Genomic DNA, 21,327 nt, shown 5'->3' with positions numbered 1-21,327 from the left:
TTTGAAAAAGTTGATTTTAAAGATGAAGACTTGGTGATATAGAGTGGTTTCATCGAGGGTATTCGTGAGAATTCTATAAAATGTAACGATTTGAAATGCCATCTTGATTGCATATATGAATTATACCCATGATAATTCTATAAAATGCATTGACATGAAAGGTCTTATATATATATATATATATATATATATATATATATATATATATATATATATATATATATATATATATATATATATATATATATATATATATATGGCATTCTTATTTACCATGAAAACGTGCTTCGGTATTTAATAGAGTTGTTATGTTGAAATACACAGTGTCTTAATCATGTACCTACATTCAAGGGTCATGGCTCATGAACAAGGTTATGGCTATAGTTTTTGTAAATAGAGAAGCTCCATTATGCATAAGTGATGATAATGGAGGTGGGATTTTCATCTGGTCATTAAAGTTCCATTTGAGGAGAATGCTTTCAAAAGACTAAATGTGGAAAAATATTGGTGCTACAGTGGTATTAATAACAGTAACTAAGTCTCAATCTTCAAACATGTGTCTAAGACTTGTTCTCAAAGTTTCTGTACAACGTGTGCAAGGAATGTTCATAGTCAAAGATGTATAGAAAATACTTAAGAGCTCAGTTGTACTTTTCCTCTATTTATATCTTTGATGTACTCGTTGTAAATTTTATCAATCGAATACACATTTTACTTCAAATGTTCTTAAAGTCTTTATGGTTTCAGAGCTCCATTGATTTTTTTCTCTATATTTCATCTCTGTGGCGACAAATCAACACATCTTAGGGCTTGCTACCAACTCCTTTTTTCAGATCCCTTCCATAAGCATCAAGCTTGAGACCACAAACTATTATTTGTGGATCGTATCAGCCTATAAACTTTTGATTTTGAATCCTATGTTCTCGATCCCAAACCTCCTTCTGAACAGTTGAACACGAAGAGGCAAAGCCTACAGTTGAACCCAATCATGATTACCAATTATGGAAGAAGCGTGATCACTATGTGCTTCTGTGGTTGAAATCCACCCTTTTAGAAAGAGCTCTCCACTAGTACATAAGTTATTTAATAGTGTGAATCATTTTTCTTTTTTGAGGCAGTTGCTTATAAAAACCACCTTATTAAATGTCTATAGCATTAAAAAATAAAAGAACTGCATTAAAAAAGCACCAAAAAGATCACATGGTACATTTGTTAGTGCGATTCAAAAAAAATAGCATTAAAAACGATTTTTTGGTCCGAATTGTTGTGAACGCATCATTAAAATACGATTTTTTGATGCCCTATTTTTTAAAGCGCATCATTAAATCGCGATTTTTTGATGCTCTATTTTATAAACACATCATTAAAGATCGAGCTCCCTTGTCATATTTTGGTTCCCGGGCGATTCTCCTTCCAAATTTTTATTCCCGTGTGATGCCTTCCTCTTCCACTATATATTTTCTTAACCTAATTTCATTTGGCCACACCAACCCTAACATCATCGACTCTGCCACCCTCTCCATAATCGTTGAGACCTCTCACCCCCATCCCTTTCATCGCTGATTTTGGCTGCCACCACCTCCATTATCTCCGATTTCGTTCCACCCCACTCCTATCATTTCCGATTCACGACTTCAGGTCAAAACGTGATGACTCTGATTTCTCTTGGAAGCATCGACCTCCCTTATAACCATCTTTGTCCATCGTCATCAAACCATCTTCAAGACTCTCAGGTATGTTTCTGATATTCTGATTTTAATATTGATTCATAAAATTTCTTAATGTATGTGTTCGGATACCTTGATTTCTTAGGTTAGGGTGTGGAAGAAGGAAGGGGTTGGGCTAAGAAGCTGGTGAAGTTCAAAAGAGAGCACATATGTTCGCGGAGAAATATATAAATGTGGATAAAACTAAAGAAAAAAGGAATACCCTCGTGTCTTTTATCTACAACAATTGTATCACAAAATGTTTTTGCTTTTGTGTTGGTAATCTTTAATATAACTTGTGTAATTTTCCTTTTGATTATATGGATTGTATACATTTTGATAAGATTATTTTGTAATTTAGCTTTGAGTTCCTATTAAAGTGTGGCAACATATTTTAAGGTGGACACCTTCTCTAAAGTTCTGCAAGATACCGAAAAGTGGTTATATGAAGAAGGTGATGACGAATGTGAGCATCTCTATATCAGAAAAGTTGAATATCTTCCAAAGGTTGTGTGTATACCACAAATTTAATATGCTTATGTAGTTATTATATCAAATTGAAAAACATATACAAGGATGAAATTGTAAGAAAACAATGGTATTTTTGGTTAAATAATTTGAATCTCGCTCACTGTATGGATTATGCCTTTATAACTTTTATGATTCATGTGTTATTTTTGTTGTTTTGTTTCTGTATTATAACTACATTATGACCCGCGTATAACGCGGGTACATATAAATGCAAAATTAATCCTAATAACTAATCAATGTTTTCAAAAAAATTATTAATTTACAAGGATAGATGTTTTATTTGTAAAATTATAATGATTAATTAAAATTAATATATACATTGGAATATCTGATTGACGTTTTGTACATGTGGATATTTGATATAACATAAGTGTACAATAGTTAATTTAAACTAATCATGCAAAATGTTTCGAAGATATGAACGTTGTTTAAAAATTGTAATCTTAACCGTATATATATGCTAATATTGATTCTTGTAATTGTGATTTACACGATATAGACAACATCAACACCAATTTTTTTTCTAATTTTGCTAAGTTTTTTTTTTTTTTCATTTAATAGTACTTATTATATGTGCTACTTTGCCTCCAAAACCTGAAAGAAAATTCTAAGTAAAATAATGACTATAAACAATAATTACTTAAAATTTACATCAAGAGACATTCAAACGATAACTAATTTCAATACTTGAAAAGGCTTCAGCATCATCAGCTAGATTGTCGGGTAGAAACTATAAAAAAATAGTCAGATGTTGAAAAAAAAACTAAAAATTAACATTTTTAGCATTCTTTAGAAGATAGGATATTATATAATGGATAACAATAGTATAGAGTGAGTACCTTCTTTGCCAACTTTCTCCATAGCGTTTGCAATAAGTTCACCGATCTTCATTTCTCTACACATACACACTCTTCTTTGAGCTTTTTTTGTTCATAGACGATAACCGAATGATCGTTTATTGTTCATATAATCTCACTGTCATGAAATATAGATGCAAAATATATGTTTCTTCCATCATGCTGATTAAATCTACAAATTTGATTCGTATATAAAAGAATGAAAGAAGCATCCCGGTTTTCAGATATTGTTATTTTCCACGTTTAATAAACATTTGAATGAAATCACATTAATATAGTATAGTTAGGGAGGATAGAGTCATGGTAAAATTGGGAGGTACCATTGGTACCTCCAAGACACCACTCCAGCTTGAGTGGGCTAGGAGGAGTGGGTTGTTTATGTAGTTTCACTAACCCGCTTCATCCTCTCTCTCTCTCTTTCTCTCTCTCTCTCTCTCTCTCTCTATATATATATATATATATATATATATATATATATATATATATATATATATATATATCTCTAGCTCCTCTTGTACCATGTGTCTTAAAACTTATACCTTAGTTTTTTTTTTTTTTGTATTTTTTAAAAATTGAGTGGGTTGAGTGGGTTGAAAAATATAAGGTTTCCATGTGTTATGGGTTCGAAAAGATAGAAGATAGAGGAGGGGGAAAAGCTGATATGGTAATGGGTTCATGAATGATGGTTTCCATATTGATAGGTAATCGTAAAAGTCAGATAATAGAATGAGTAATCCCGTTCCAGAGACATGTTTGTGAGGCATGGAACGGAACATAATGAAAATTTAATACGATTTTTATGTTATATATTGCAATTTAAATTATAAAGATAATCTTTCGCATATCTTTGTTTAGTTATTATTATGTAATTTAAAAAGGTTTATATTGCAACTTTTATACTAATGTCTTATCTTAATGCTGAGAAAACTTAGATACTCACAATGTTCCCAACCCTATTTTCAAGAGTGTATGGTATACCCATTTATTCTTGAGAAAGTAAACTCAATAAGAAGATTCAAACCAGCTAAATGAAATAATAAGGTTGTGCAAGGTTCTTATTATACTTCTCAGCATGTCCAGACAACGCAAGTACTTGCATAGCATCAAGTTCACAACTAAAACGTATTCCAAAAACACAAAACGAAAATTAGCAATCTGAGTTATATGTATCTCTCCTTTAAAAAATCAGAATAATATGTAATAGATAAATTAGAATACAATTTTTCACCAAAAAAAAAAAAAAAAAAAAAAAAAAAAAAAAAAAAACAACCTACTAAATAACCAAAAGTAATAAACCATAAACATTTTTCAATAAGGTTTATCGAGGTAATCTATTTACATGGTATACTAAAACTTTGTATTTTCTTTGCTATTGAGTCTAAAAGATGTTTTATAATATTAAAAAGGGATCGGTGAAAAACTACTTTCTGAGAGCCCAATTTGTGTTTTTATAAAAATATGTTTTTTTACAATAAATCAAAACAAATATCACTACTAGGTTTTGCTGAGTTGTACGATATGTGGATCACTCATTGGTATAAGGGTTTGAATTACATCTGTAAATCCAAGAAGGGATCAAATGGGTAAAGCATTATAGACATTGACTCGATTATATCTTCCATTCACGATTCGTAAGCCACAGAAAAAAATCATTGACTAAACACATGCAAAAAATGTAAAAGTAAAAAATAAAATCGACATATACAAATATATTACCTAGTGGACATATCTTCCAAATCAAAACAATGGATGAGAGGTAGTGGTGCTATTGTGTCCATCTTTTTGCTCTCAGATACCTATAACTTAAAAAATCAAAATCAATAATACATATCATAAGAAGAAAAATCGAAGCAGATTTAAAAAATGTAACCATTATCGATCTAAACTTAAATCGAAAGGTTTTATAGACTGGAACTTCATAGTTGAAACAGAATAAAATAAACATAATATAAAACTTAACCAAAATCGATCTAAACTACAATCAAATTACAGTAGAATACAAATAAAATTTATCCCTATTTCATTCCTAATTCTTCCATGATGATCGAACACAAGATTAATTCATACAGATTGAAGCCCAAAAGTACTATATTTCTTCTTTCCCCTGTTTTCTTCTCCAGTACAAAACTTAGGTTAGATAGATTATGTAGAGAAATGAGGAGAAAGTGTGTGGATACTGGTAATAAGGGGTACGGTGGGGTATTTTTTTTATTTTATTTTTGGTGAATTTCATTGTCATTAATATAATTTATAATTTATTTCATTTTATTTTTGGTGAGACTTAATTGTCATTAATAGAATTCCTAATTTAATTAATTTTACTTTTGATGAGATTTAATTGTCATTAATAAACTTCTTAATTTAAAACGTAATATACGTTTTATAAATTTGGTGGACAAAAATAAAATGATTGACAAAGATGATGTTATGAAATAATTCAATGGTGGTAAATAAAGGATTGAAATGCAATCAATGGCTCTGATTTCTTCAGTTTAGAATTAAATGTTCCCTTTTAATAATATTTAGAGATTTAAATTATAAAGGTAATCTTTCACATATCTTTGTTTAGTTATTATTATGTAATTTAAAAAGGTTTATATTACAACTTTTATACTAATGTCTTATCTTATTGTTGAGAAAACCTAGATACTCATAATGTTCCCAACCCTATTTTCAAGAGTGTATGATATACCCATTTATCCTTGAGAAAGTAAACTCAATAAGAAGATTCAAACCAGTTAAACGAAATAATAAGGTTGTGCAAGGTTCTTATTATACTTCTCAGCATGTCTAGACAACGCAAGTACTTGCATAGCATCAAGTTCACAACTAAAACGTATTCCAAAAACATAAAACGAAAATTAGCAATCTGAGTTCTATGTATCTCTCCTTTGAAAAAAACAGAATAATATGTAATAGATAAATTAAAATACAGTTATTCACAAAAAAAACCTACTAAGTAACCAAAAGTAATCAATCATAAACATTTTCCAATAAGGTTTATCGAGGTAATCTATTTACATGATATACTAAAACTTTGTATTTTCTTTGCTATTGAGTCTAAAAGATGTTTTATAATATTAAAAAGGGATCGGTGAATAACTCCTTTCTGAGAGCTCAATTTGTGGTTTTATAAAAAGATGTTTTTTTCAATAAATCAAAACAAATATCACTATTGGGTTTTGCTGAGTTGTAGGATATATGGATCACTTATTAGTATAAGGGTTTGAATTACATCTGTAAATCCAGGAAGGGATCAAATGGGTAAAGCATCATAGACATTGACTCGGGTATATCTTCCATTCACGATTTCGTAAGCCACAAAAAAAATCATTGACTAAACACATATACAAAAAACGTAAAAATAAAAAATAAAATCAACATATACAAATTTATTACCTAGTGGACATATCTTCCAAATCGAAACAATGGATGAGAGGTGGTGCTATTGTGTCCATCTTTTTGTTCTCAAATACCTATAACTTAAAAAATCAAAATCAACAATACAGATCATAAGAAAAAAAATCGAAGTAGATTTAGAAAACATAACCATTATCGATCTAAACTTAAATCGAAAGGTTTTATAGACTGGAACTTCATAATTGAAACATAATAAAATAAACATAATCTAAAAGTTAACTAAAATCGATATAAACTACAATCAAATTACAGTAGAATCCAAATAAAATTTATCTTTATTTCATTCCTAATTTTTCCATGATGATCGAACACAAGATTAATCCATACAGATCGAAGCCCACAAGTACTCTATTTCTTCTTTCCCATATTTTCTTCTCTGGTAAAAAAACTTAAGTTAGATAGATTATGTAAAGAAATGAGGAGAAAGTGTAGGGATACCGGTCATAAGGGGTGCGGTGGGGTATTTTTTCATTTTATTTTTGGTGAGATTTAATTGTCATTAGTAGAATTCCTAACTTAATTCATTTTATTTTTGGTGAGACTTAATTGTCATTAATAGAATTCCTAATTTAATTAATTTTACTTTTGATGAGATTTAATAGTCATTAATAAACTTCCTAATTTAAAAGTAATATACATTTTATAAATTTGGTGGACAAAAATAAAATGTCTGACAAAGATGATGTCAGCAAATAATCCAATGGTGGAAAATATAGGATTGAAATGCAATCAATGACTCTGATTTCTTCAGTTTAGAATTAAATGTTCCCTTTTAATAATATTTAGAGATTTAAGGTGGTTTATGTAGTAAGTGTGGTGGTGTTCTTGGATACTGAAAAGTGGCTATATGTTAGGTGCGATTCCTTTTTTCTAATGGTGCGGTTTTTGCATTTAATAGGGCGGTTGTCCTTATTTTTTATGGATAAAAGCATTTTTAGTTTGGTGCGATTGTCATTTTGTTGGGGCGGTTGTATAACCGTGTCATTAAATAAGCGTATTTTTTTATGTTATATTTATTGGGGCGGTTCAATAACCGTATTTATTAATCATTTTAATCAACAAAAGCTTTATGTACTAGTGCTCGCTATTATTGCTCGCTCTAGTGCTTCCCACCTTGCTTGGACTACTATTGATAAGACTTTCTGATCCCAAATCAGAGCCACACGAATGACTATGAAAACCCAACTGTAAAATTTGTCCAAACGATCGTTAACCATGATCGACAATGTTGAAAAGAAACGTGTAATTGCCGACTCATTGGTTGAGAATCTCACTCCATTTTCAACAGAAGACCTTATTTTCCACATTTTTAACGGGCTTGATTCCTCCTACAGACCGTTCATTGCGGCTTTTATGATCAAAGATGATAATGCTTCCATTGATGACCTAATTGGCTTATTTCTTCAAGAGGAGGCTAGACTCGAACAGAAGTCCCTCAGACAAACTATTGCCATCCCACCTTTTTCTCCTATTTCTCCCTTGGCCCTCAATTTGAATTGTAATCCATCCATGTACAACTCCAACAACTTTGGATCATCCTTTACGCAGACCTCTTCAAATTACTTATTCGATTCACGCCATCGTCAACCTCAATGCTAATTGTGCAACAAATTAGGGCATGAAGCGGTAGATTGTTGGCAATGGTCCAACCAAGTTAACTTCCCATCTCGTCGACCCAAACCAAGAAAATCACTAGCTCGTCAAACTAATATGGCTCAATTTCATAGCTCATCATGTTGTCGCCAACCCATCATGGTATTTTGATTATAATGCAATGAATCATGCGGCTCCGCATTCGGGTAGCACCAACATAGACAGCAGTATGTGATGTATATGTTGGTGTAGCACCAATAGTTGGGACTCGTGTTGGGAGTCGCATTCGTATTCGGGTACAAGGTTGCTGACATCAGTGAAATGTCATGGATTATGTTTCTCAGCTATCAATAAGATGCAGGGCCGAAGAGGTCTTGGCCAACTTAGGTTATGGATTGGGGTTATCTTGGATGCAGGTTGAATAGGTTTTGTGAGTCTGGAAGTTGGGCATAACATATGGCTTTTAGATTTTGGGCAAAGCAATTAGATCTTGGATGCGGGTTGAATGGTTTTAGATTTTTTCGGTTTGGTTATCCGGTTAACCAATTAACCATTACTAATTAATAAATATATGTTAATATTACTAAACCCTATAACAAATTTCCTAAAAAGAATGAATGACAATGAATAATCCATATAATTTGTTGAATTACATTGTTGCTTCTATTAATAACCAAATTAGGATGAATTATCAAATATCTATGGAATATAGAAAATAATATCCACTAGTACAAAATGTATTTTTTTAATTAATAGATAAAAGATAGTCAAATATTTAGTTATTTATGTGTAAAGGTAATGAAATGAAAATGACTATTTTAATCTATATCAAGATATGTATATTTATAACAAATGTTAACGATGACAATTATTGGTTTAAAATGGAAAATGTAAATAATATGACATTTAGTAATAGTAACTAAAAGTTTCAAAGAAAAAAATTTGATATTAACTTAAACAAGTAAACATGAACAATATTTTAAAAAATAGAAAATAAAATTCCGATTTTTCGGTTAACCGTCCGTAGCAGAAAGCATGAACCGTAACCAAACCGAAAAATTCAAAACTACCGGTTTGATTAATGTTAGGTATGTCAAACACAACAAATAATAGGGGTACAACAGACTCCAAATACACCGCTTTAATGCACTAAAAGTAGTACAATATAAGCAGGGTCGAACCACAGAGACACGGGATAAAAGTGTATACCTCTTTGTGCAAGGTACTTTGATCACTAAAGGGGGTTTTGTTTGCAAATGTAAAATAATTAAATAACAATCTAATTTAAAAGCATGCACCAAATGAAATAAACTTGTAAACAATTTGATTGTACGGTTCTAGTTCTAGTTCTCAATGTTGTTGTTCAACTTGACTATGACTTAATGTAATTCATGATGTTTATTCTAAGTTGGTACTGAAAGATATTAATACGCTCTAATACCTGTCGCTTGACAAATTATCTAACCAAAACATGATCTTTGACTAGACCTAGCTTTACTAATTCAACCTAAACACACTCTTAGATTGTATTGAAAAACTGCATTAAGTTTTGTACAATCTTCTCAACAATGTTCATTTCTTCTCATACTGTAACATCCTATTTTTCAAGTAACTTCATATTCATCCCTCGGATTTGAATTATGTCACTTTTTGGCCTTTGGTTGGAAGGAAGTGGCAAGAAAGGACCAAGCATGAAAAGTTGGCAACTGGGCGAGTACGCCCAGCGTAGGCTGTGGTACGCCCAACGTAGAAGTTTAAATGATTGCGGGTGTAGGAGGAGTATGCCCAGCGTACTCCCAGAGACCCTAAACCCTAATTTTGGGGCTAACCACTATATAAAGAACATTATGGCTCAAACCATAACCTCCTTATCAGCCACCCCAACCTCATAGAAACCCTAAAATGCCTCACTTTTTTCATCTTTGGGTGATTTTGACTTCAAGAAGCTCATTTTGGGTGGTGTAAGCTTGAAAGAGAAAAAGAAGAAGTTGGCAAGGAAGGACTTGGGAAGTTGGAGCTCATAGATCTGGAATAGCATCATCATTTGGAACTCTTTGGAGGTATAAAGTTCATAGCTTTACCTAAGAATACTTAGATCTAGTGTAGTTTGGTTTTGGAGTGAGTTTGGTCCAAAGAATGGACCTTTATGATGAAATCTCGTTTTTGAGCTTAGGGTTGCCACCCTCATAGCTAAAAGGGTCCCATAAGCAGTAAAGTCTCCATCTTGAATGTTTTAATGGGTTCATGAATGAGATCTAGCCCTTTTCATGGAAGTAATGCATCATTTTTTTGGAGTTTAGGCTTGTTTGGGCCAAGTAAAGTCACAAAGTCAGTGACTTTATGGATTAAGACGTGGAAAAGGATCAGGATCTGTGATTATAGCTTCTAAAGTGAAGTACTAAGCCCTTAATGGGAAAAGGACTTAACAAGGGATTTACGCTGAGAGTACGTGCAGTTACGCCCAGCGTACGCACCTTCTAGCCTGTACGCTTAGCGTACGTAGATGTACGCCCCGCGTAATCTGTCGGTATCGACTTTATGTTATTGGGCCATGCTTGGGTATTTGGACTTAGATGGGCCATCAAGAGTCAGTTGTTATGGGCCAAGGATATGTTTTAGCTCAGGGTAAGGCCCATTAAGGAGATTGGGCCCAATGTAGTAAATTGGGCCATTAGTGGGCCACTATGGGGTTTGGGAAGACTATCCAGTGTTGGGCTTTTTATATTATGATTTTGAGCCTTTGATATGGACCAAGTTGAACTAGGGGTAAAATGGTCATTTTACCCTAAGGAGGATTATTTTGTTGAACTAAGTGATATTTTGGTATTGATAGCTTTGGGAGTCGAGAGATCAGTTGTTCGGGATTTTGGTGAGGCAGCGATTCAGGAGTTCGATTCTTCGGTTCAGATCGGTAGTGCAAGGTAAGTTATCCTCACTATATCAACAGGGTCTAAGGCACCAAGGCCGACCCTTATTGGATTGTATCCGATTATGGCATGATATGTTTATTGGTTTGCATCCTTGTAGTTAGGATGAGGTTATGTTTATGCTTAGTGACCTCGTTAGGTCAGTGTCCTGATTATAGGATGGTATTATGTGATATGATAGTATGATCTGTTAGATCGGTATCCTGGTAGACAGGATGTTACATGTGTTGGATAAGGTGTCTAAGTCCATAACTATTTCTGGTATGTACTTGACCCAACCCGGCATGGTCCATTTGGGTTGCATGACACCATGAAATTGGATAGACTAAATGAGAGAAATAACACTTGTGGTTTGTTAATATATTATAAGTTCTAATATATTAATAGTATTATTTAATTAGTATTGATCAAGAATTAGTTTGGAATTAATTAAGTGATCAAAAGATAACTAATTAAATATATGGGTTGATTATGTAAATCATCCATAACTTGTATAGTGGGCTAAGAGGCTCCATGGATTATCAAGTTGGGTTAAACCCATAGGATGATCCATGGATGCTCCATGGGAGTTACAAACCCATGGGTCATGGAAATGAAGATCCATGGCACATTAGGGTTTACATGGTGTAACCCTATATGTGTCACGCTATATAAAGACCATCTCCTCCACCAAAACCGGCTACACAAAGAGAAGTGAGGGCTAGGCCGATTTTAGAGTGTGTGCATTCTCTCTAAAGTCATTCCAAAAGCATTTGGTGTTGTGGGAAGCATTTGAGGCATCACACTTGGGGTGTTAGGCTCACAAGGTTTCAAGGAATCAAAATCAACTACAAGGTATGTAATTCTAACCATCCTTTTAGGATAAAAGTTATCCACGTATGCTAGATAGGATTATGAACCTTGGAAACCAAATTTTGCATGTATTTAGACAAACATAGATCCAAGGTTTATTAGGGTTGCATGTACACTTAGGAAGTGTTAGAATGGTCAAAACCCATCAACATGATGTTATGATCTGTTAGATCGGTATCCTGATAGATAGGATGATATATGTTGTTATGATCCGTTAGATCAGTATCCTGGTAGACAGGATGTTATATGTTTCTATGATCCGCTAGATCAGTATCCTGGTGGATAGGATGTTGTTATGCTGTTATGATCTGCTAGATCGGTTTGTCTGTCTATAGACTGTTATCTGATATATGTGCACATGTTTGTTTGGCGGATAAGGCTTATTTGCTTTGTGCGAAAGCCAATAGACCTGGGCATTCCAACCTATTGGTTGTGGGCCGTGAGTATTCCATCCCAAGGATGATTGGACTCATAGTATGTGGGCATTCCAACATGTTGGTTGTGGGCCCGGGGTATTCCATCCCGAGGATGATTGGACCCATAGTATGTTGTTTATAATTATATGTGTATTGTTGTGGGTATGAGTATTTTGGGTAACTCACTGAGCTTTTGGGCTTACAGTTTTAGTTTATTGTTTCAGGTTCAATGGATAACCGCAGGAAGGCGAAGGCGTGACCGTACACTCCATTGATTGATGATTATGATTTCTGGGAACTCTGATGTTTAAATTATTTTGAAAACAAATTGTAATAACTGAATGGCTTTATATGATTTAAAAAATTTTAAATTAGCTCGAATTTTACGGATGTTACACATACGCTCGGAAGTGTAAAAACATGTGATATATGTTTTACAATAAGAAAACTTATTGCTTGTTACCAATTATTAACTTAATAGAACGATTAGGTGCCCTAAAAGTTAATTAACTACACAAAAATTCAATTCTTGAAAGTGACCAATCAAACACAAATCAAATTCAAGGGTTCTAGTTTAAATAAAAACATAATCACTAGAATATAATCACAAATCAAACATCAAATCACATGTTTCAAGTCAAGCAATCAACATGTTTTGAACAGGAACTAAAAATTAGGGTTTCTTAGCCACACATGGTTAAGAACAAATCAATCAAAAAGAAAGATGGAATTGGAAATGTTTAATGCTTACAAAATGAAATCAAAAGTGTTTGCAATAATTTGGTCTTCTCAAAAGCTCCAAGAAATCTCCCAAAATTGCCCAAGATCGCCCAAAACTGCTCCAAAAAATTGTCTCCTCTATAAAAATGTAGCCTTTCCTTGTTTTATTAAGTGCTCACGTGCTTACCATAAGACCATGCGTTTTTAGCATGGTCATGCCTTTTGCCCATGTGGTTTTGGCATGGCCATTTGTCATGACCATGTGTTTTTGGCATGGACCATGCTTTTTGCTAAAAGTCTAATAAGTCTTCACTGTTCGCTCCATCTTCGGTCTATCTTCACCACGAGTCATGTTGCTCAAATATAAGATGAGAAAGGATAAACACGACCTGTATCGGCGTGACATGAACCGTGTTTCAAATGTAGTCATTTGCTATGATGATAATGCAACAATGACCCAGGTTATGTCTTCATGTTTTCTTCCATGGCATGATCGGTACATGTTTTTTCCATGCTCCAAAGCTCCACGCTCCATGCTCCAAGCTCCAAGTTCCATGCTCCATGCTCTATAATGCGCGCAAAATAAATCAAAAATAATGAAGTACCATGCATTCTTAATGAACTATGCAATTGCCCAAATAATTAATTAAATGCAAAAATTATGAAGTAGAATGCTATTAAAGGACGGAAATAAACATACAAAATAGGTACATAAAATGCACCTATCAGTTAACTTGAAAATCGGTACAATTTTTAGGTTTTTAGGTTCAGTTTTTTGGTTTTTGAATATTTTGAACACCCCTACTTTGTGATGTATTCCAAGATACCCGGTGCGGGCCCGTTGTAAGTCGTAGGCACAGAGGCTCGGGACGAGTGGTTGGGTTGAGGCGGTAGGCCAACAAACCCTGGGTATTCCAGTCAGATGACAGATGGGGTCTGGGCATTCCAATCCGATGATTGTGGGCCATTATGCATGCTTGTATGTTTATCGTATGAGGTATTTTGGGGGAAACTCACTAAGCTTTATGCTTACTCAGTTGCTGTTGTTTTTCAGGTATCATCGGTGATTGTGGTAAGGCGAATGCGTGACTGTACACACTCATCAACAACATTGAGCATTCCGCTTTCATTATAATACTCTGATTTTCAGAAATTGTAATTAAGAATAGATGGCTTTCTTCAAATGGTTTTATATTTGGGAAGTTTTACCTTAATAAAAAGAAAATTTTTGATTGTGAAATTGGGACATTACACAACAACTTATCAATAATTTTATATTAGTAACCAATATTGTTAATAGATCAGAGAAAAAACACACACTTCGATTTGAACCTCTCTATCTCTCTCTCCACCTCTATTCGAGATCATAGATCGAAGAGTTGACCTACCGTCATCATCTGCCGATGGAGAAAGAGTGTGTTCGTTGGTTTTTGTAGGCCAAAAAAAACCCTGGGTATTCCAGTCTGATGACAGATGGGGCATGGGCATTCCAATCCGATGATTGTGGGCCGTTATGTATGCTTGTATGTTTATCGTATGAGGTATTTTGAGGTAACTCACTAAGCTTTATGCTTACTCAGTTGCTGTTGTTTTTCAGGTATCATCGATGATTGTAGGAAGGCGAATGCGTGACTATACACACTCATCAACACCATTGAGGATTTCGCTTTCATTATAATACTCTGATTTTCAGAAATTATAATTGAGAATAAATGGCTTTCTTCAAATGGTTTTATATTTGGGAAGTTTTACCTTAATAAAAAGAAAATTTTTGATTGTGAAATTGGGACATTACACAACAACTTATCAATAATTTTATATTAGTAACCAATATTGTTAATAGATCAGAGAAAAAACACACACTTCGATTTGAACCTCTCTATCTCTCTCTCCACCTCTATTCGAGATCATAGATCGAAGAGTTGACCTACCGTCATCATCTGCCGATGGAGAAAGAGTGTGTTCGTTGGTTTTTGTAGGCCAAAAAACCCATGGGTATTCCAGTCTGATGACAGATGGGGCATGGGCATTCCAATCCGATGATTGTGGTCCGTTATGTATGCTTATATGTTTATCGTATGAGGTATTTTTGGGGTAACTCACTAAGCTTTATGCTTACTCAGTTGCTGTTGTTTTTCAGGTATCATCGATGATTGTGGGAATGCGAATGCGTGATTGTACACACTCATCAACACCATTGAGGATTCCACTTTCATTATAATACTCTGATTTTCAGAAATTGTAATTGAGAATAGATGGCTTTCTTCAAATGGTTTTATATTTTGGAAGTTTTACCTTAATAAAAAGAAAATTTTTGATTGTGAAATTGGGACATTACACAACAACTTATCAATAATTTTATATTAGTAACCAATATTGTTAATAGATCAGAGAAAAAACACAGTTCGATTTGAACCTCTCTCTATCTCTCTCTCCACCTCTGTTCGAGATCCTAGATTGAAGAGCTGACCCACCGTCATCATCTGTCGATGGAGAAAGAGTGTGTTCGCCGGTTTTTGTAGATTTATTTAACGGATGAGGTGGACAGTGACGGTAGATCTAGAGGGAGGTGAACGAGGTCAACAATAATGAATCTAGACGTAGGTAAATGATGGTGGATTTGAACATAAGCAGATATGGTGAGAGATGGACGGCAGTGGTCGTCGATGGCCGACGACGGCGATGGTCCTATAGGAAAGAAGGGGGAGAGATATAGAGAAGATGGGGGTTGGGTAGGTTAGTACGGTTTTATTTATTTATTAATTTTTAATTATAAAAATATTTAAGTAAATAAAAGAAAATCAAAAGGGCAAAATAGTTTTTTCAAGTGCATTCAAATTTTTCAATGTACCAAATCTGCATGGTATTTTCAGTTTTGGACCATCGTACGTGGAAAAGAAAATTGGCCCAAAACTCCACTTTTTTGTAAACCATAAAGACAAATTTTACAATTTTTAATACGGTAAATGGCACAAAAAACACTCTTTTTACACAAAAATTCGATTTTGACAATGTGTTTTTTTTTTGTCTCAATTTTGACACTGTGTTTTCCAATTTGTTACAATTATGACCATTTGACCGGTTAACCAGGTTACATGCTGACGTGACATGATGACGTGTCAGTTTTGATGACGTGACATGCTGACATTATATGCTGACTTGTCAAAATTGATTTTTTTTCCACAAAAAACACTAAGTTTTCACTTTTTTTCGATTTTGACACTAATTTTAATTTTTTTTTTTCAATTTTGACACTATGTTTGTTTTCTTTCAATTTTTTGATTTTGAATATCATTTATCAAATTTTGTTCAATTTTGTCTATTTTCCATTTGAAACCGTATAAATATATTTATTTTTATTACATTTTAAACTGTATACATATATTTTTTTCGTTTAAAAACCACATTTTTATTTAAATACAAGGTGTTTTTTTTCCTACATTCAAAGCATGAGTTATATCATGAGAATAAAACTAACCATAAGCTTCTAATAAGATGTAAAAATTTGATGGGTTGCAAACTTGATATCCGAGTTTTGATCGACTATAAGCCTCCAAACCTCCAAACACATTTTAAAGTTGCATATTTAATATAAAATACAATTTTTATATAACTAATACATATTTATACATAAAAATATGGTTTGAGTGTAAAAAAATCTTGTATTTATACAAAACTATGGTTTTTAATTGAAAAAAAACATTTATACGGTTTAAATGTATAAAAAAAATATTTATACGGTTTCAAATAGAAAATTGTCAATATTGAACAAAATTGGAAAAAATTATATTCGATTTGGAACAAAAAAAGAAAGAAAAAATTAAACTTAGTGTTAAAATCGAAAAAAATGAAAACTTAGTGTTTTTTGTGAGAAAAAGAATTTAATTTTGACACGTCAGTATATAATGTTAGCATGTCACGTCAGCATATAACCTGATTAACTGGTCAAGTGGTCAGAATTGTAACAAATTGAAAAACAAAGTGTCAAAATTCATATTCTTACATAATCAATAGTATGAAAATTCTTCATTGTCTATCTTACATGGTCAATAGTGTGAAAATTCTTCATTGTCTATCTCTCAATAACAAAGGGTTATTTATTTATTAATTTTTTTTTTGACAACATCCCTAAAAAGAAATTCACCATAGGTCGGACCGATCCCATTTGGGGGCCTTTCGCAACTTGGTCTTTTTGCATGCTCAGTTCTCAGTCACACACAGTGTGAACTAAACGACGGTTTATTGATCCCAAATTCCAAGTGCGGAATCTCTCGCCACTGATTTCCATCGTCTACTGCCGCGGTACTTCTCTCTGCGCCTCCCTGTTAATCACGATGAGGACATGGGAGAATTCCGATGCTCCGGTATTTTGAAAACGATGAAGAGGAAGTGTAGGGTTTGGTGGCCTGCTCATCTCTCCCCAACAACCCAACCACAGTCTTCCACCTTCTTGTTCGGTTGGTTCGTTACATCGTCTTCTTCTTCCTCTGCTTCTGTTCCTCTAGAAGTTATCGTAGCATTTTTAATCGATGAAGCTGCCTTCTCTTCTATCGGATCTGATCTCGAGGTATCAAATACTTTTCAACTCCTTTTTGTTGAGAATTCTCCGATACAATGCTAGGTTTATCTTTGTATGAACAGAGCTACGCACATTGATTCATTTTCTCGGTTGTGGTCGGAACATTGAGTGGTTAAACCTCTTCCCTACAATGAGAATGACACTACTTATCAGTTCTAGATTTCTTATACCAAATTAGGTCATATGTACCCTTCTTTGGGCACGAAACTGAATCATTTTGTAAATCGCAATCGGGAAAGCAATGTTGCTAATCTCTCTTAGCAATTTATCGCGCTCTTAATAGTGATCGAATGTGGAACAAGTACATTAGGAAACTGATAATAAACTCAAGAATTTGACCTAGAATTAATGATTCTGCTCTAAAATCTAAATTGGACCTAATTTCAGATGGAAGAATTGGACCTTGTACAGCTTAAAATGCACTTAAACTTGGTATTTGTTTGACGCTAAAACAACTGTTTCATACTTATCTTCTTGATTAGGGGATACTTCACAAGATAAATAAAAGAATGCCAACATCTTTACAAAATAGATGTGGGCTCTCTATGCTTGGTTATTGTTCAGCAAGCTCTTCTAGCAATGGTCATTTGGGTCAACAATTTGAACAAATTATATCAGAGGATAAAGGTGGACACCAGATCTGTGGATGCCATAAAGTTGATGGATTGCTAGAACACTATAAAGATTTCACAAAAAGCGATTCAATCCAACTTGTATGTGGTTCTTATATCCGCACCAGTAGAAAATTGGGATGGGTTCCTAAATTACATCACATACATTGGAATGAGCAAGTTGTTTCCAATCTTGAGCTCCACGTATGTAAGTCATGAAGACCTTAGCTTCATCATGAACATGTTTGTATCTTGATATTTACTATTTATTGTTCTGAATCAGATAGTAATTTATGGAACTCCTAGATTTGGGCGTCACCATTTCTCCTTGGGCACCCAACATTCTTCTGATCATGCCAAAAAAATTTCAAGAAAACCAAAGTGGGTGGAAGACCTTGACCAAAAGAAGCTCGTTCTTGACCTGGTAAAAAAAAAATAACATGTGATCCATTTCTTTCTTTTCTATAATAATTTCACATTTTTCCTAACTTTTATTGTATATAGGATACTGTCATTCTTGCCACCAACTGTGCTGCTGCTGCCACCTCATTTTTTGAAGAACAAGTGTCACCTCATAGACCTTCACATTTCTATGTTCTCGTTTTCAAGTTCATCACTTTGATATGGCAACTATTGGCTGTGTTTGTTGCTTCTGTTTCCACATCCGTGTATATAGTTCTCCAGTTACTCCATTTTCTTATAAGCTATGGATTAGAGTCTTTTATATACGTCACATTACACAATTTATTCCCTCACACCTCAAGGAACATACGTGTCCGATGTTGTCAAATCTTGTATTGGCCAATCTTCCTTCACACCAATGATTCCAGGTAATCTTGACTTGGACATAGTTTTTGTACTTTTTTTATTTTTTATTTTTTCTACTTATTATTTGTATATTATTAATTTGTAAGGTCCGGATCATGTGTGGAGTATGCAGAGAAAGCTTCACAACGCAGACATTCCATGTGGTTGAGTGTAGTTATTGACATCCTCTTAGGGAACCTTTTTGGCCTTACATTGCTGACTCATGCAAATTGCGCTTGTTTGACGATTTTGACCTTCACTGGTGATGTTACAAACAACTGGTGGCTCATAAGCTGTGCACGATTAATGGGAAACCCTGCTGGTTTTAAGTTGAACACTGAGCTTGCAGGGGTTCTTGGCACTCTTTCTTTAAATGCAATTCAATTTTGGTCTACAGTATTAGGGTCCATGCGTTTTCTTTTTATTTTTTTCATTAAAGGGTTAGCAACAAGCGGGATTATTTTTGGCATTACAACCCCTGCTGCATTAACACTTGACATGATTACCATCTCAACAACACATATTTCAACCCTACACTGGTTAATATCACTCATTTATTCGAGGCAGATACAGGCAACGACAGCATTGTGGCGTCTTTTCAGGTAGGTAATTGACAATTTGACATGATTACCCTTGAATGGGTTGTGAATTTGTTTTGAGTTTTGAATTGTATGACAGGGGGCAAAAATGGAATCCGCTTCGTGAGAGGTTAGATAGCTATGATTACACAGTGGAACAACATATTGTTGGGTCTCTGTTGTTTACTCCACTTCTGCTTCTGCTGCCAACTACTTCAGCTTTTTATATGTCGTTTACTATTATGTATACGACAATTGGGTTTATATTGATGATTATTGAGGTTGCTATATCTGTAATCCATGCTACTCCCTACACCAAAATCTTCCTTTGGTTGCTGAGGCCAAGCAGATTCCCATGTGGGATTTGGTTTCAGATATTTTCTGTTGATTTAAAGGAAAGTGTTGGATCAGATGTTTTGGTCTCATCTCTTCATAGTTATTCTTATACTCTAGGTAACATCTGAGCTCTATATATATATCTTCTTTGCATTGTTTGAATGTATCTCATTTAAATCTTTTAAAATTGTTACTCCCTCAGGAGAATTGGTGAAGCCACACTTTAGTTACCTACGTTCTGCTGTTTCAAGATCATCAATTAGCTCATCAGTGTATGGAGTTTTCAGTGGAAGAAGGTGAGTTTTTATAATCATTATTTCCGCCTAATCAGATTTAGTTTTATATATTTTTATTATTTTTTGACTAAGTAACTAAGTTATTAGAAATATATAGAATAAAAATGAATATACAAGTTAAAACAACAAAACCCAAATCCCATAACAAGACGAGGTTCTTACCTCCATCCGAGGATAGAGAGGTTGCTTCTATAAAAGTATTTCCAAAATTATATTCATTTAACCCCCCTTATTTAATATATTACTTTTTAGACCTTCAAATACCATGTTTTTGTTTATTTAGATGTCAATGTCAGGTTGTACTTTTTCTTTCTTAAATTTGAGGTGTGCTTGAAAATAACAAATTAGACAAGGGGGATTTATAAAACATTCAATAGATTATTGAGTCTTTTAGGAAAAAAAGTGTTTAAAAAGGTGTATGTATTGGTGATAATAAGGTAAGTGGGAAAAGTAAAAAGAGTTGAGCATTGACCATTGTATTGTAATGTTTTTGGTTATTTATGCAGTTTGTCTTCTGCGCTATACAAGCTTCCAGTTGCACCTGGTGCGGGTGTTGATGGGAAAATGCCATGGATGTGGATCCCATTGAAGGAATATTGGATGCTTTGTTATGATGCTGTTTTTGCATGTAATCCGGGCTAAATGTTAAATGTTGATGGGAATTTTGTATATGTTTTATGAGGAGGAGGATTAGGTAGGAGTAGTAGACAAGTTGAGGAATATTTGTTTGTGTGTGTGTGTGTGTGCGCGTGTGATCTCATGAAATTTTGGTATGTATGTATTCAATTGTCGTCATGTCAGATTGTGTAATCTTGGTATCAGTTCACTTATGAAATTTTGATATGATATGGAGTACTATGAATTCATATAGATTTGCAAAATGTGTAAATTGTTATTTTATATTATGAGCCAGCCTCTAGGTGGTTTTTGTGGGATGGTATATTTTATGCTTGCATTTGCATAAATGGTCAGATGTTAAGAGGATTTGTGTTTCCAAGCAGCTATCATGCATCATCAGTTGATCTTGGCAAAAAAAATTTGGTACTTCAAAAAAAAAAAATTGGTGAAATCATGTCGGTATGCAATCTTTATAATGGG

At 33.7% G+C, this 21,327-nt stretch overlaps 1 protein-coding gene across 3 annotated transcripts; it reads left to right on the top strand.

Annotated features, from left to right (window-relative positions):
* The first annotated feature begins 17,179 nt into the window (after positions 1 to 17,179).
* LOC145091801 (N-acetylglucosaminyl transferase component family protein / Gpi1 family protein) lies at positions 17,180 to 21,095 on the top strand. 3 transcript variants are annotated; one of them, XM_079029605.1, is made up of 8 exons: positions 17,180 to 17,589; positions 18,084 to 18,416; positions 18,496 to 18,636; positions 18,717 to 19,042; positions 19,127 to 19,621; positions 19,698 to 20,050; positions 20,136 to 20,229; positions 20,736 to 21,095. In XM_079029605.1, exons 1-8 carry the CDS (start codon positions 17,365 to 17,367, stop codon positions 20,869 to 20,871), a joined length of 2,103 nt encoding a protein of 700 aa, XP_078885731.1. In that variant the 5' UTR covers positions 17,180 to 17,364; the 3' UTR covers positions 20,872 to 21,095. The 3 variants fall into 3 exon arrangements, with proteins under 3 accessions (XP_078885731.1, XP_078885730.1, XP_078885732.1); XM_079029604.1 differs by having other exon boundaries at positions 18,084 to 18,420; positions 18,500 to 18,636; XM_079029606.1 differs by having other exon boundaries at positions 17,181 to 17,589; positions 18,084 to 18,420.
* The last annotated feature ends 232 nt before the right edge of the window (positions 21,096 to 21,327 follow it).

This window comes from Lactuca serriola, chromosome 3 (assembly GCF_051521515.1).
Source record: "Lactuca serriola cultivar US96UC23 chromosome 3, Lser_US96UC23_V15, whole genome shotgun sequence".
Taxonomy (NCBI): Eukaryota; Viridiplantae; Streptophyta; class Magnoliopsida; order Asterales; family Asteraceae; genus Lactuca; species Lactuca serriola.
Note: the sequence above shows the minus strand (reverse complement) of the source record. Positions and strands in the feature narration are given on the sequence as shown.

Bases quoted from the DNA above. Each gene is read 5' to 3' on its own strand.
- LOC145091801 (XM_079029605.1), top strand. From the start codon at position 17,365: ATGGGAGAATTCCGATGCTCCGGTATTTTGAAAACGATGAAGAGGAAG. The intron at 18,417-18,495 runs GTATGTAAGTCA...GTTCTGAATCAG, and splicing joins TTTCCAATCTTGAGCTCCAC to ATAGTAATTTATGGAACTCC. The intron at 20,230-20,735 runs GTGAGTTTTTAT...TTATTTATGCAG, and splicing joins GGAGTTTTCAGTGGAAGAAG to TTTGTCTTCTGCGCTATACA.